The sequence below is a fragment of the Paramisgurnus dabryanus genome, chromosome 21, assembly GCF_030506205.2.
Source record: "Paramisgurnus dabryanus chromosome 21, PD_genome_1.1, whole genome shotgun sequence".
NCBI lineage: Eukaryota > Metazoa > Chordata > Actinopteri > Cypriniformes > Cobitidae > Paramisgurnus > Paramisgurnus dabryanus.
In genome coordinates, this window is record NC_133357.1 from 13,590,272 (window position 1) to 13,607,108 (window position 16,837).

At 38.5% G+C, this 16,837-nt stretch overlaps 1 protein-coding gene across 1 annotated transcript in view; it reads left to right on the forward strand.

Annotated features, from left to right (window-relative positions):
* magi3a (membrane associated guanylate kinase, WW and PDZ domain containing 3a) overlaps positions 1–16,837 on the forward strand; it is a 171,058-nt gene that overhangs the window by 146,296 nt on the left and 7,925 nt on the right. Inside the window, exons 9-17 of the mRNA XM_065285758.2 lie at positions 1,249–1,440; positions 4,083–4,646; positions 9,823–9,854; positions 10,780–10,969; positions 11,060–11,154; positions 11,308–11,500; positions 14,906–15,103; positions 15,596–15,734; positions 15,854–16,015. Of these exons, the coding sequence (XP_065141830.1) occupies positions 1,249–1,440; positions 4,083–4,646; positions 9,823–9,854; positions 10,780–10,969; positions 11,060–11,154; positions 11,308–11,500; positions 14,906–15,103; positions 15,596–15,734; positions 15,854–16,015 (1,765 nt within the window). The remainder of the gene's footprint in view (positions 1–1,248; positions 1,441–4,082; positions 4,647–9,822; positions 9,855–10,779; positions 10,970–11,059; positions 11,155–11,307; positions 11,501–14,905; positions 15,104–15,595; positions 15,735–15,853; positions 16,016–16,837) is intronic.

Genomic DNA, 16,837 nt, shown 5'->3' on the forward strand with positions numbered 1-16,837 from the left:
CCAAATACCACATGTTTCTTTACTGTAAATGTTTATAGTATAACATGCACTGAAGCTTTTTATTTTTTTAGATTTTTTAATCATAAATATTTCCATGTCAAAGAACTCAAATCCAGTCATAGACATGTTGCGGTAATGAAAATGTTCCCCTTAAATGTGGAAAAAAACAACAACATTGGTTTGTATGATGTCGTTTGAAATCATGTGCAAAATAGTACATGAAGAGATGTTTGTAACTGTATGCTTCTTATTTTGATAGCATTTACTTTTGTTATCAAAATGTTTCATGAGTCTCATAAGTCTAATTTCACGAGAATTACCCATGTAAGTATTCACCGCTGTTGGGTTTCACACAACCTGTTTAATACGAAATCTGTGGCCTTTTATTTTATGAATATGTTTTACATTTCCACAGTCCTCCAGGTATTTTTAATTCTATTCATTACTTGAAATTGCACTATTCCCCCTAGGAAATGGCAAGGGCGGGGTGGCACAGTGAGTAGCAAGAAGGTCGTCATTTTGAGCTCCGGCTAGGTCAGGAGGTTTTTCTGTGTGGAGTTTGCATGTTCTCCTTGTGTCAGCAGGGTTAACCTGGGTACTCCGGTTTCCTCCCACAGGCCAAAAACATGCTGGAGATGCAAATTCTCTCTCTCTCTCGCTCTTTCTCTCTCTCTCTCTCTCTCTCTCTCTCTCTCTCTCTCTCTCGCTCTGTTTAATTATTCAATATAAATGGCTAAAGGAGTTCAGACCTCCTTTGCATTTTTGAGTCAGAATGATATAAAACTCAAGTCAGCTTTTTAATTGAATCTAATTCTTTATTACGTAAAAGATGCATGCACTACATTTTCAAAGGTATGTGCACCTCCACCCCTTTAGCTGCACCCATTATTAAGGAACTGCATGCACGAGCCAGAATTAAAACAGTTGGCTTTCATAAAGTTGTTGACATCTTCATGCCCCTCGCTTTGTTTGTTATAGATTTTGGCTTGTTTGTTTTGGGCCTGCTAACAGGTGCATCACCCAATACAATTGCTTGACTAATGCTCCCCTGTCTGGGAACAAATCCCTGCAGCTGCGTTCCAGCTAGTCGAAAAGCCTTCCCAGGAGAGCGCAAGGCTGTTATAGCAACAAAACTGAGCCAATTCTTTATTAACACCCGTGATTTTGAAATTAAACAGTCAGCGTGCACTTAAAAGTGCTGTGTATTTCAAAACAAGCTCATTCTGAATACTGTAATCTCTCTCTTAGATGAAGCTGGTTTGAGGGGATTTACACGGGACCCATCTCAGTTGCAAGGGGCCATTCTGCGAACAACGCTGAAGAAAAGCCTGCAGGGCTTCGGGTTCACCATCATCGGTGGAGATCGACCAGACGAATTCCTGCAAGTGAAGAACGTCCTGAGAGATGGACCGGCTGCGCAAGATAACAAAATTGCTTCGGGTAATTCCTCTTGGCACTTATTCACATTTAGCCAGCTTGTGCTTTTTATTTTATGAATATTCATAAGCAATCCTTCAAGCAGTCGGCTAATTAATTGGATCCAAGTACTTTTAACCACGTTAACACCGCGGCTCATTCACATTTGTCACTTCGGTCTTAAATTGTATGACGTGTGGGGCATTGTGGGACGCTGTTCTTGGCCCGACTTCATTGCTTGGCGCATTGCCGGGTTGCCAGATCCCCTGTAAATAATCTTGTGAATGGTCCACGCAGCATGATTGCATGGATAGTTGTAGAATAAATGAGAATCTGTGGGCGAGCATCAGGGGAACCGGTGTTCCTGCGGAGTCACATCTTGTGATAATTGCAGAGCGTAGACTAACACTCGCTACCCTCTATTACAATGTGAGGAAACAACTGCCTGTGTGCTTTAGTCCCTGGAGTCTTCAATCTTACATAGAAATGTGAAGTAATTTAACCGAGATATAGATTTCATTCTTGAATTGACTGCAGCGCTATACGTGTGCTTCGGCCAACACAGAGGCACGCTTGTAAATTCATCAGCATCCAATTTCCTTATGCAAATCTGTGCGTTTTGTCAACAAGCCATTAAACAACCATACATGGTTGTTTATGGCTCATTCACCTCTGTTTGACTTTGCAAGACACTACATTTTCAAATTCAGTACAGGTTTTAATTGCACATGTTGCAGATTTTTATTACATACACCAGTAAAGAAAAATGTGAGTGACAAGCTTTTCAAGTATGCAATGCATACTCGAAATTTGACCTTGGAAATTTAACCCATTGTCAAGTCGTGAACACACAAACACACACCTGGAGCAGTGGGCAGCTATGCCAATGCCCGCGGAGCAGTTAGGGTGCCTTGCTTAAGGGCACCATAGCCACAACCATGGGGCTGTTTACACTTGGTATTAAGATGTGTTTTCATCGATCGGATCACAAGTGGACGAGAGAGACACATTACGTTTACACCTGGTATTTAAATCCGTCTCTTTTGTCCACTTTCGACCGCATCTGTCCTGAATACTGTGAGGGGACGGTCCGTGAGACGGTGGGCGAGTCTCTCTGCTGTCATTCAAACGCGAGCAGGAGTAATGATGAGTTTATATGGACGCAAACTAATATTATGTCGAAGTCCGCTGCTTGTTTAGCAAGTAAACACGCTGCACAGTGTTTTGTACGTTTATATGTTGGAGCTTTCTCTGAATTTTCAGGGCAATTGATGAAATAGGATCGCGCAACTTTCACGCTTTCAAAACGAAACTACGGAGAACACCCGCAGTAGTTTTATCAATGAAAGACAAAAAATAGCGCTGTTCACCGTATGTTCACGCCAGAAGTCAAAAAAGGACGTACAATTTGTGTTTAATATCTCAGATTAGATAAATGGGCGGAGAGAAGGCGGTCGCGTGTGGCTGTTCGAACGCATTCAACCACATTGCGTTCCGCAACTCCAAAGCCATCCGATCGAAAGTGGTTTCGACTACCTCTGGATGTGGTTGAAAGTGGTCAAAAGTGAACGTGTTCAAAACGTTTTGAACACCGTTTACACCTGGCATTAACGTCGTCCACTTGTGATCTGATCGACGAAAACGCATGTTAATGCCAAGTGTAAACAGCCTCCATGAGACTAAAACTGGCAAATCTTGGGTTACAAGCCCGACTCTTTGACCACTAAGCTATAAAATATTTTATGTTACTGATTTACTGTTATCTAAAGTGACTTACACAGCCAATCCGATAAAGCTGATGATTTCAACCAGCGTGTGCCTTTTTTGTACAGACTTTGGGTGGTCAGTCAGCGTGCCAACTACTGTTGGCTACTGATAAAGCTGACCCCAGTTTACTTACTGTAAGCAGCTGTTACTTGTGAACTTCTTATGTTGTTTTCTCGCATGAAAAACTCGTGACAGGATGTGCAATAAGTGCCAATATTATGAATAGCAGGATTGCTTTTTAAAGAGAGAGCAGATCCATCGCCTTAACCAGATCATCTGTATTGGAAAGAAATGAGATACAGTTCACAGATGGAGCAGTAGTGTACCTGCAGCCCTGCTCCGCATTGATCGTATTGCTTGCTGAGCTAACAATCCATGCAGTGAGGCAAGACTGGAAGGATGCCATTGATTGGTCGAGAGTAGAAAAGGATGCAGGAATCCCTAACGCCCACTGCTGAGATCAATAGACACACTTAACATTAGATAGACTGAACCAACAGGGCAGATCATTGAGTTTAGCTCAACTAATGGTTATGTGGCCCCTGGCTCTTTATCACTGCATTTCATACTAATAAACTCAAGAAAACGCCAAGACGGCATTACTTGCTTAAAGGGTTCAACAGAAATTATTAACTCATTAAGCGGGCTGACTATTGCCTATGGTACTGTACATTTAGATGAAGCGGTCAAGTCTGAACGCCTGCTAGCAATTAATATCACAGAGACTTGTGAGTGATGTAATTGCTTTTTTGTGTGAACACGGCTTGAATCAACTGGTTTAAATTGTGCATATGCATGAGCTCTGAAAAATATAAACATTTTTAATAGAATCAAAAAGATTTACTGGCTATACAATGCAAATTCATTGTAAAAGCATGTTTTTTTCTTCCCTTGTTTAGGTGACGTTATTGTAGACATAAACGGTGCATGCGTGCTGGGCAAGACCCACGCAGATGTGGTGCAGATGTTCCAGTCCATTCCCGTGAATCAGTACGTAGACATGGTGCTGTGCCGTGGGTACCCGTTGCCACCAGACACCAGTTCCAGCGAGGAGGGCGCAGGGGACATGATGGCCGGTATGCCAGGGTTGGATGGTCATTCAAACGGCACACCCTCCCCGCAGGATCTTCATTATTTAAACACTGAGGGAAGACACCCAGCTGCAGTAATGCCCAATGGCCGTTACCCGGATGCTGGGGAGACCACACTGCTGCAGCCAGAGCTGGTCAGCGTGCCTCTGGTGAAGGGGCCAAGCGGATTCGGCTTTGCCATTGCGGATTGTCCGCTGGGTCAGAAGGTTAAGATGATTCTGGATGCGCAGTGGTGTCGAGGCCTGCTGAAAGGGGACGTTATAAAGGAAATAAATAGGCAGAATGTACAAACGCTCAGCCATGCGCAGGTGGTGGACATCTTGAAAGACCTGCCTATGGGCAGTGAGGTCAACGTGCTGGTGCTCAGAGGAGGTGAGTGTGTGTGAAACAGTGTAAGATTATTGATTTGCATGCACAGGGAGCCTAATACTGTTTGGTGATTCAAATACTGAAGCGGTAGTAATATGTCACAATGGTTTTTGGAAGGTCAATTGCTTTTTGTGAAAGTTTTCAGTAGAAAGTTTCATTCGAGAATCGCTTCCTTCCCATTTACATCACTGTCGGGTGTTTATTGATTAGTTCCGTTTTTAAGTCTCCGGAGCTATTAACCATCTGTAGCCGTAGACCCGCAGATCCGACATTTTATAAAAGATATAAATCAAAAAGATGAACAGGAAATATGTCGATACAGAAAATGAAAAATAATTGGAATTTAAAAGAAGGTGAAATTGTCAGTCTCCACAAGAGATCCTTTTTTTATTATTGCTTAAAGGATTACTCCACTTTCATTAAAAAATCCAGATAATTTACTCACCCCCATATCATCCAAAATGTTGATTGTCTTCCTTTGTTCAGTTAAGAAGAAATTAGGTTTTGTAAGGAAAACATTCCAGGATTTTTCTTCATTTAATAGACTTTATTGGACCCCAACAGTTTAAATGCAGTTTTAAATTGCAGTTTCAATGCAGCTCTCAACAATCCCAAACAAAGCATAAGGGTCTTATCTGGCGAAACGATTGTCATTTTTGGGAAGAAAAATAAAAAATGTGTACTTTTAAACCACAACTTCTCATCTTGAACTTTACGTGTGAGCGCGTTACACATAATGCGTCATGACGTCGAAAGGTCACGGGTTACATATGTGAAATGCACATTTGCATACCATTTTAAACAATAATAACATAAGGACATTAATTAATATCATTCCACATACAACATTGTCAGAATGGTCATCTTCTCCACACTTGTAAACATGACCTTTGCGTGACCTTTGACGTCATGACGCATTATGTGAGGTCGCGTTGGCGCGTTACACAGACCTGGCGCCAGACACAAATTCACGGACTGGCATTTCATTTTTTCATGGGGGGCACACATGAGATCAACCTCACTGCAATGCATAATATTATTAATTATGAATTAAATGGGAAAAAAGCGAGGAAGAACTAACATACCTCTCCATTAACGCAATACAACGGAGAAGTCGTAAAGATTGGACCTAGCCTACGGAAGCAGTCTAAACGCAAATAAAAACAGATCGCAGGGCTCGACATCAACGCTTGTCCCCTTAATATCAGAGACAAGTGGATTTTTTAAAAGCCCAAGTGAAAGAGAATTTTACTTGCCCGACCGAAGAAGTAGCCTATAAAAACGCCAATAACAATCACCAAAACACGATAATGATTCTGCATCCTTTAGTCTCAATGGCGACCGAAAGTGCATAATGTAATAACGCAAAGTTAAACAAATAAGCGCAGCAAACACAAAGTGAGTTAACAAAGTGTGTTAAACATACTACGTTAAAAATTTTGAGTTTTTAATAACATGATACAGTTAAGCAGCATCACATCACGGTTGAAAATGTGACAGATTTAATGACAGTTCACTAAACAAGTAATTAATATTAAGCCACTTACATTTTAAACGCAACGTTGACTGTTTTGTTGTTTCAGCAGCGAAAATAGTTGAAAGATAACAGCAGAACCATAATGTGTCAGTCTCACTGCAGCACCACTCAATCGTGTCTTAACTTTAAGCGGTGGCGCGCTTAGCAAACAACCAAACATTTCCGCGCTCACTATTGACAAACCAATCAAATACGTTTAAAATATATATTTTTTTAAATCAGACCAAACATATTTTTATTTTTATTTAGGAGTTATATATGTACAAAACAATAACTTTTAATTAATAACAGTGGCCTATTGATAAAAACATGGAGCTGGTGAACAGGTGAAGGGAGACAGGGCGGGCACTGGTGACTCACAGGGCGGGCCCGGCCCCCTAAAACCCGCCCATGGCGCCGGGACTGGCGTTACATGGATAGTGCAAGACGAGAAGTTGTGGTTTAAAAGTACTTTTTTTTTTTTGCCAAAAATGACGATTGTTTTGCTGTCTAAGGCTTCAGTCACACCAAAAGCGCTTTAAACGCTTGCAAACGCAAGGCGCGACGCACTGCCTTTTTAAAAAAAAGAGCAGTGCGACGCGGCTTTTCATATTGCTAAGCAACCACCGAGTCAGCTGTCTTGTCAATCAAATATTGAAGCGTGAGCGCTCTTTTGCTGTTAACTGTCATATCAGCAGAAACTTTAAAAAGAGGACGCTTGCTCTGACCTTGTTTGAGGGTGAGAGGTGCACAAACACGCAGGAGAGAGTGAGCGAGTGGAGTCCGGTTCTTCAAAGCAACTGTAAACTTCCCTCGCCACAACGTAAGGCCCGCCTCTCCCCTCATTCGATTGGACAATGGAAAGACACGAATGACGTCGGGCGCTTCTCCGCTCTCAGCGCTCCTTCAAAAACGCGTCCGCGGCAGGCGGCAAAAAACCGCAAGGCGCTCAGCGCGCATAAACAGCGCGCAAACGCGCCCTGCCCATAGAATATCATTCAAAAAAGGCGCCTGCAACTGCCATAAACGCTATTGGTGTGACTGGCCCCTAAGACACTTGGAGCCCCTTGAAGCTGCATTGAAACTGCAATTTTAAACTGTAAAGTGTTGGGGTCCAATAAAGTTTATTAAATTGAGAAAAATCTGACAAAAATTAAATTTCTTCTCGACTGAACAAAGAACATTTTAGAAAACATTGGGTTGAGTAAATTATTGATTTTTTTTTAAGAAAATGGAGTAATCCTTTAAAGGACAAGTTCGGTATTTTAGACTTAAAGCCCTGTTTTCAGATTGTTTATGGTCAAATAGAATGGTTTTGACTGAAATTTCGACATTTTCGGCTGCCCTGAGAATTTTCGCGTGTTTGTGTTTCAGCTCAGACCTCTACAATGGGTTTAATGGTGCACTGGAACAATCCTTCCTAAAATGCATTAAACTTTCGTTTACAAAGACGTGAAACTCACCGAGTGGTCAGGGGTGTTCACTGATATGCTCACACAAAAATCGCTGCAAAAGATGCTTTCCAACAGCTGTTTTAGCATTCGTTGTTAACTTGTGGAACTATTTCCCCAAACGCCTCACACCCGTACATTCTTCCGCTTAGAGCTTGAATAATAAACACTCCAGCCCAGGTGGTGGCGTTAATCCGCCTTTGCCAATTGCAAGAATAGAAACAAAGTTCCCGGCGCGGAGTAATACCGTACCTCACAGGACGTCTAATACAGTCAATGGAGTTGGTAAAAACTACGATAAAACCTGTTGGAATGCGTATTTTGGAGCGATTTTTGGGTGAGCATATCAGTGAACACCCCTGACCACTCGGTGAGTTTCACGTCTTTGTAAACGAAAGTTTAATGAATTTTAGGAAGGATTGTTCCAGTGCACCATTAAACCCATTGTAGAGGTCTGAGCTGAAACACAAACACGCGAAAATTCTCAGGGCAGCCGAAAATGTCGAAATTTCAGTCAAAACCATTCTATTTGACCATAAACAATCTGAAAACAGGGCTTTAAGTCTAAAATACCGAACTTGTCCTTTAAACAATATGAACATTACATAAGTGCCAAGGGTATATACAAAAAGATATACAAAAAATGACATCTAGATTATACAAGAATAAATAGAACAATTAAAAAACATTACAAAAAATACAAACAAATAAATAAATACATTATTTATTTATTTATATATATAAATGTCACACTTAATGGGCGGGACACAAACTTGTGAAATAAAAACGTATAAATATAAAGTATGCTGCAAAGTGTGAAACAGAAAAATAAGATCTAAATGTGAGGTAAGTTTGGTTTAAGAGAAACGGCATTTTAGTGACGTTTTAGTGAAGTCTAAACAATTATAATATCATCAACGCCTGAACAGAATAATATTCATACTTACATGCTGATATATTCCTAATCTTCACCGACATGTTGATATTAAGTAGTAATACATATAAAGTGGTGTCTTTTATTATGTTAACTCTGTTTTGCCTCTTTTTTTGTATAAATTACAAAACCTCTCATGACAACTGTAGTTTGTGCTGACTTGGTGTATACTCTATCAATATCAACAAATTTTTAAATAACTTACCTGAATTCATGGTTTTAGATAAAATAAGAGTCTCTGAACTTATAGAGAAACCCCCGACAGCGTTTTTAATTGAACCGGAGTATTAGCATGCACAACAGCGAGACACACCGATCTATATTGCGTCTAGTCTGGAGCACAGGAGGTGAAATATCAGGTTGAAGTTTCAGCTGTCACGCGCCCCACCAGACTGTGGTTACAAAGGTCAAACCTGTTTGTATTGTAATGCACGTTTCTTTGACTTGTGCAAACGCAGTTACAAACACTTAAAGCAGGCGTGGATGTTCTTCAAAGACATTGTATTAATAATATAAGAGGCATTCATGCGTTTGTTTGAGGTTGACATGTAACTTGTACCATTGTTCATGCAGCGCACGCACAAATACATAAACATTGCTTCATCTTACCACACACTGTGTTGTTCCAGTGCGACTAAACGCAATGTGGATTACAGTGCCACCTAGTGTCCATTATTGGTTTAAAAAAAGTATTTGCTATTTTTAAAAAGGTATCTAAATGCCACAAAAGCTTAGATTTTTCTGAAGCTTGACATCCTGGTCACTAAACAGTCCTCATGCCTGTGTGATGATTCTTCAAAAAACAAAAAAAAACAAATAGCAGGTACAGGTTTTGAACAACAATGGAGTGAATAAATAATGACACATTTTTCATTTTGGGGTGAAATATAGTCTTGCTCGTTTTAGATTTTGGTTTAAATTTAACAAAGAATACTAGGACCGAAACAAATAAAAGTTGCAAACCTCCTGATTGTGATTTAAAGTGATAGTTCACCCAAAACTTTAAATTGTGTCTTAATTTCTTTATTTTATTGAACACAAAAGAAAATATTTTGATAAATTTAGGTACCCATCGACTTCCATATTTGTTTTTCCTACCATGAAGGTCAATGAGTGAGTAAATGTTGACTACTTTTTTAATGGTTGTAAATTTCATGAATGAATTTATATCCACATCCACACTCATCATCCAAGTATTTCATCTTTAAATGCACTTTTCTAATTATATTTACATTCCTGTATATTAACTAATTTCTCTATTTCTGTTTTCTCCTGCAGGTCAAACATCTCCAGTGAAGTCTCTGAAACCTGTGAGTTCAGCTTAATGTCTTTAATTACTCAAACTTTGGGATTGAATTCAGACACACACATTAGGGAATTGTGATTTAATGAAGCTTTGTGAATTGAAGATGAAACGTGACAAATTATTTATCGGCCTCGCTGGCTTTCCTTCTTGGTTTACCGGAGAGGAAGGTCTGTTGCGTACATTATTCAAGGAGCGAGTGCCAAAAGCTATAATGTTATTTTAAGATCTTGACGTGATGAATAACCTGGAGGCAAACCCGAACATCTGCAGTAAACATCGCTGTAGTCAACAGGCCTATAGGAGCTTTACTCATGTGTTCTCATGTTGATCTTCATACATTCATATTACATTTGGCCCATATCACAAACTCCCGCTTAAAGATGTGAGTCATAAAGACGTGCTTTGATCTTTATTTAATAGCTCTGTGTAAAGCAATGATGTGACTGTGGGCAGAATAATAAAGATATCTATGTGGCGGGAATATCAGAACCATGAAAAGATCAGGGATATTATGATGTTGCTGTAACTTTACATAGTAATTAAAATGAATATTAATAGTGTGCATTGATGCAAGGCTACAGTATGTTTTACCCTCTCACGTGTTATGAATGATGGTCAGATCTTTGATCTTTCTACCAAAAAAGTTGATAAATTAAAATAAAAATCTTCATTCCTGGTGTACACAGTAAAAAATGTTGGGTTGTTCAACCAATAGTTGAGTAAAATAATGGCCAACCCATCTTCTGGGTTAAATTAATCTAGAAAATGTTCATATTTTACCCAACGATTGAAACAACCCAGCATTTTCTTTATTCAAATGTACAGTTATTTAAAATATTGATGTTACCCCAACACTAGTCTTCAATTGTTATAATGCTCTAAAGCTTTGTGTAATGTTTGCCGCCTGTGTGTCCCTATGTTTGCTTAAGATAACACCTGCTATACCCATAACCCAAAAGCAGGACATTCCCACCAGCTCCATCAGCACTGAAACCCCAGCTCCGGCTGAGCCCGCCCCACAGTCCCTCCCCTTCCCACCTCATGTCATCCGCTCCAGCTCACCAAAACTGGACCCGTCTGAGCTCTACCTCAAGTCTAAAGCCCTGATGGACAGCAAGCGTGAGTTCGGCTTTCACTATTGCGTTTTGGATGTAAGCAAAAACACTTTGCGTACAAATTAATAAACAACATTTTCTCTGTGACCTTCAGCTCCTAACACTAGAGACCTGGATGTGTTCATCAAGAGGAACCAGGAGACTGGATTTGGGTTTAGAGTGCTGGGTGGAGAAGGGCCGGATCAGCCAGTGAGTCTTTGCTAGTTTATGTAACTTATTTGTCACAAAATTATAAGGAAAATAAGGATTAAAGTCAGTAAGGATGTTGTAGTTATGTGTGTAATATGATGTAGTGACTGTTACAGGTCAGATATATTATTTGTAACCATATCGTGTTTTCAGGTCTACATTGGTGCCATCGTACCTCTGGGCGCCGCTGAGAAAGACGGACGATTGCGGGCCGGCGATGAGCTCATCTGTATCGACGGCGTTCCAGTCAAAGGCAAATCTCATAAACAAGTCCTGGAGCTCATGACCAACGCTGCCCGCAACGGCCAGGTGATGCTGACGGTGCGCAGAAAGCTCACTTTTCCAGGTTTGTACCGTAGCTTCTAAAACCCATGGATTCTGTACTAGGTTGTGTCCGTGGGTTTACGTTTGGAACCCTGTAACACAAAGTTGTATTTCCTCCAGAGGTTTCATTCATATCCAGGACTGATGTCTGGATAACGTTTCACTCCATTAATTCTGAGTGAAAGAGAGAGTGAAGCTATAAAATAATAACCGCAAAATCAAAATTTAATGGTTATAGTTTCAGTCAAAGCACAAGACTCTTTGTGTTAAAACGATGGCTCAGAAGCACAGAGTAACTATTAAAGGATTTATTTATGAAGCTATTGAAATTTAACTTCATTCTTTGTAGCCATTTTTCAACTCGTTTTGTTTTAGTGCCGCTAAAGAACACAGAGATTTAGTTAGTTTGCTATGTGTTTGCTACATTGTTGCAGTTGGCTTATTTATTGGCATTTTTGTGGTTATTTTGGTGGCACAAAAATATAGTGCTTATTCATGAATGCATTGTTTCAAGTCAGCTTTACATAAAAAAAATAAAAGAATACAAGGTATTATTGCAATATTTTTGTCCTCATAAAAAGATTGTAATATACTGAAACAGTATATACTGTATGTGTGTATGTCTCTATATGTATGTGTGTACGTGTATGTATGTATATATATATACATACATACACGTACACACATACATATAGAGACATACACACATACAGTATATACTGTTTCAGTATATTCATATGGATGTATACAGTATATTCATATGGATGTATATGTGTATGTATGTATGTATGTATGTATGTATGTATGTATGTATGTATGTATGTATGTATGTATATATGTATATATGTATATATATATATATATATATATATATATGTATATATGTATATATGTATATATATATATATATATATATATATATATATATATATATATATATATATATATATATATATATATATATATATATATGGATGTATATGTGTGTGTGTGTGTGTGTATGTATGTATGTATGTATGTATGTATATATATATATATATATGGATGGATGTATATATATATATATATATATATATATATATATATATATATATATATATATATATATATATATATATATATATATATATATATATATATATATATATATATATATATATATATATATATATGGATGTATATGTGTGTGTGTGTGTGTGTGTGTGTGTGTATGTATGTATGTATGTATATATATATATATATATATGTATATATATATATATATATATATATATATATATATATATAATTTTTTTTTTTTACTGTCTTTTTTAAGTCTGTGTAAAAGCTGTGTGACACACCTGCTGTCTCATATAAATGCCAATAACGGTGTAAAGCAATGTCATAATGCATTTCAATTTACTGTTTTTTAGTCCTTATATTAAGTTGTTGGGAACTGGGGAGTCTGACACAAAAGAAAGACATTTGTCCACTATCATCTCAGCGTTAGCAAACCTGTGCATGCCACCTGTCAGCGTGTGAGGACCAAACTGTTTTCATTTCAGGCTTTGCCCTTGAACGGTCATATACGCTCTGGATGGCGCCTTGCATGGCTGACACCGCCGTCGGTGTATGAATGAGTGTGTGAATGGGTGAATGTGAGGCTTTGGATGGCCATAGGTCTGTTGAAAGCGCTATATAAATGCAGTCCATTTACTATTTAATAAATAGATTTGTGGCTATTGTGCATTATTTAACTTTTTAAAATCGACCCTAAAAAAAATTACACAACGCACCTCTCTCATTGCTGCCGATAAGGATTGATTCATATGTTCTTATTAATATCAAACATTTTTTAATCACTTATGGGGCTGAAGCGGTAAATTATTTTAATATCATTTTCCTTAAATCATCCAGGCGACGCAGATTTTAAAACAACTGTTTGACAGCTGTCTATGTTAATAAAAACATCTTCAGTGTATCTGTACCTTGAAGTTGTATTTATTTGTCATATTTTCATTTATTATATCATTCTTATTATATCACTGACTGTTTACTTATTTAATTACTTGAGGACTTCTTAATAATAATTAAATATCAGTACACTGTAAAAAAAATCCGTAGAAATTGCAGCTGGGTTGCCGGTAATTTACTGTAGATTTAAATTTATGTTATTTACTGGCAATATTTTGTTCAAAGTTAAATGAACATTAAACATTTACAAGTCTTTGTCTTTACAGAGTAAAAATAAAAAAACAGCATCAAGCAAAACATTCTGGGAAACAAAATCTGAAGCAAAAAACAGAAAAAGGTTGATGATGATTTCTGGTTCCCAGAATGCTTTGCATGAGGCTGTTATTGTATAGTTTTATTCTGTAAAGATAAAGATTTGTATATATTTAAAATTTATTTAACTTTGAACAAACTCTTGCCAGTAAATAACATAAATGTAAATCTACGGTAAATAACCGGCAACCCAGCTGCAATAACATTGTAATTTCTACGGATTTTTTTACAGTGTATATATATTAGAAATATTAGCAAAGCATTGTTATCCTAATTAGAGGAGGAAAAATCGCAATTGCAAATTTCTCAGTCCCTCCAGAAAAACGTGATTATGCGATCGCATGATTCAACGCATATTCAGCCAAAGTTCGCATATTTATAATTTTTTTTAAAATACACCACACTTTCGCAGCATAAATTGCAGATTTCCGTGCGCAAAATATGCGGGGCTTGCATGATTTCATAATCCCCCCATTTTCGTAGCAAAAGTCACATATATCTTAGCAGAAAGTTGAAAGGTTTTGCATTTACTTCACACAAGTGCAGCCATGTCCCTTGTTGCCATAGAAACGTTATGAAGTGATGTGATTATGTGACGTGAGTATCATTTGAAAAGCTGCAAACAGTTTTTGAAAGTTCCCCGCAATTTCATTGCATAAAATTGCATAATATCCTGCATATTCCATCCCATTTTTTAAGAAAACGTGCCGCAAGATCAAGGATTTTTGCCCGCAACGATCACAATTTTTTTTCAAATCCAGCGTTTTTCTGGAAAGACTAATTTCTGGAAATTACCACTGTCGTTTTGATCACAAAATCACACAAAAAAGTGCAATCCTAGAGAGACTGATGAAATCTACTTAAATGCCCTAATATAACTAAGACCTAGTCCTGGATTATTCTAAAACCCTTTCCCCTAGTCATTTAATATGATAGAGGACAGTTATCACATTAAATCAGACATACCTTACCAGTTTACCAGTTTATTGAAATGGCCTCTCAAAAAAGGAGACTATAAAGTGTAATGCACAGACAATTTGCTGTAATATCATGAAAATAGATGTGTGATGGCGTTTCAGCAACAGTTATTGCACCTTTGTCACAGTAATGTTGTTTGGCATAAATCTGTGCTCATTTAAATCTTTACTTGGCTGTGATCTAGGAGAAAGAGAGGAAGATGACACCGCACAGCTTCAGGGTCCACAAGCCCCTGCGCTAGTAAACGGCTCACCTAAACCACCTCACATCGAATTGCCCAGCTACAGTCACCCTCAACCCTACGACGTCACCCTGCAGCGCAGAGACAACGAAGGCTTTGGATTTGTCATCCTCACATCTAAAAACAAGCCTCCACCAGGAGGTCAGTATTTCTTTTTAAAGCTTTCCCCCACAGCTACCTCAATCTGCTATGCTGTCAGCTCCAGACAGCACACCTTGTTCTGTGTTGTATTAGATGTTAACTACAGATGTGCGATGACATGTAACCTTGTTGAGAATTTACGTTAGGCCTTTCTTTCTGTTGCTTAGAGGCGTGTGAAAAATACTGTTTGATGAAAATCTCAAAATGATATCAAGCTGTGAATTATTACAATAATAATCACAGAGCTATTACAAAAACAATATCTTAGTGAACTTTGAAGCCATTTGGGTCTGAGAAAGTGAAATGGATTTGAACATTTATATCAATTATTTGTGAATTTATGCCGTAAATAAATGTCATGTCTATAATAGATTAGCATGAACCCTGAGAACATGGTCGATTCCTACTAGATTTACTGTTTTATACTAGATGTATATTTTCCACACTTGTTGTAAATGAAATGTTCATTGATCTCTCTGTCTGTCCCTTCAGTGATCCCCCATAAGATCGGTCGTATCATAGACGGCAGTCCCACCGACCGCTGCGGACGTCTCAAAGTGGGCGACCGCATCTCTGCCGTTAATGGCCAGTCGATTATTGATCTGTCACACAACGACATCGTCCAGCTTCTGGGAATTTTCTCTTCATTATTTTTGGGCACAGTTTAGCTGGTGTAAGGAAGCAGTAAATTGGCCATTTCTTTTTTCGCTGTGACAGCAAAGCTGCTCGAGCGTTTCAGAAGGCTTGAAACCAAAAGCGCGGATGGAGTTTAAAAATGTGTGTCCGCCACGCTCATAATCCTATTTATTTTTCAGAACACAGCAGCCCCCCGTCAGCCACCAGTTCAGCAAAGCAGAGCCCAGCCACCCAACACAGAGCTATGGGACAGCAACCCGTCAGTCCAGATGACAGGTACAAGCTCCATTCCAGCAAACATGTAACACCTGTGCGCTATATACGCTATAGGTTGAATGAGAATTTATTAAAGGGACACTCCACTTTTGTTTGAAATATATGCTCATTTTCCAGCTCCCCTAGGGTTAAACATTTGATACTTACCATTCAGCTGATCTCCGGGTCTGGCGCTAGCACTTTTAGCATAGCTTAGCACAATCCATTGAATCTGATTAGACCATTAGCATCGCACAAAAAAGAACCAAAGAATTTCGATATTTTTCCTATTTAAAACTTGACTCTTCTGTAGTTACATTGTGTACTAAGACCGACAGAAAATTAAAAGCTGCGATTTTCTAGAAACATGGCTAGAAACTATACTTTTGAACTGGCGTAATAATAAGTGACTTTGCTGCTGTAACATGGCTGCAGCAGGCGTAGTAATATTACGCACTGCCCGAAAATAGTCCCCTTGGTTACTTTCAATGGCAGGGGACTATTTTCGTACATGATGTAACTAACTACATAAGAGTTAAGTTTTAAAACGGAAAAATATTGAAACTATTTGGTTATTTTTAGCGTGATGCTAATGGTCTAATCAGATTCAATGGATTGTGCTAAGCTATGCTAAAGTGCTAGCGCCTGACCCGGAGATCAGCTGAATGGATTCCAAAACCGTAAGAATCAAATGTTTAATTTGAGGCGAGCTGGAAAATGAGCAATGTCTCTTTAAGATTGATTAAACACTGGATACTAAAGCGTATACGATGTTAACGGCATGAACGTTTGAGACGTTTGGTGAATGCAAAATGTATAAATTGTGATTGCCGATCACATGTA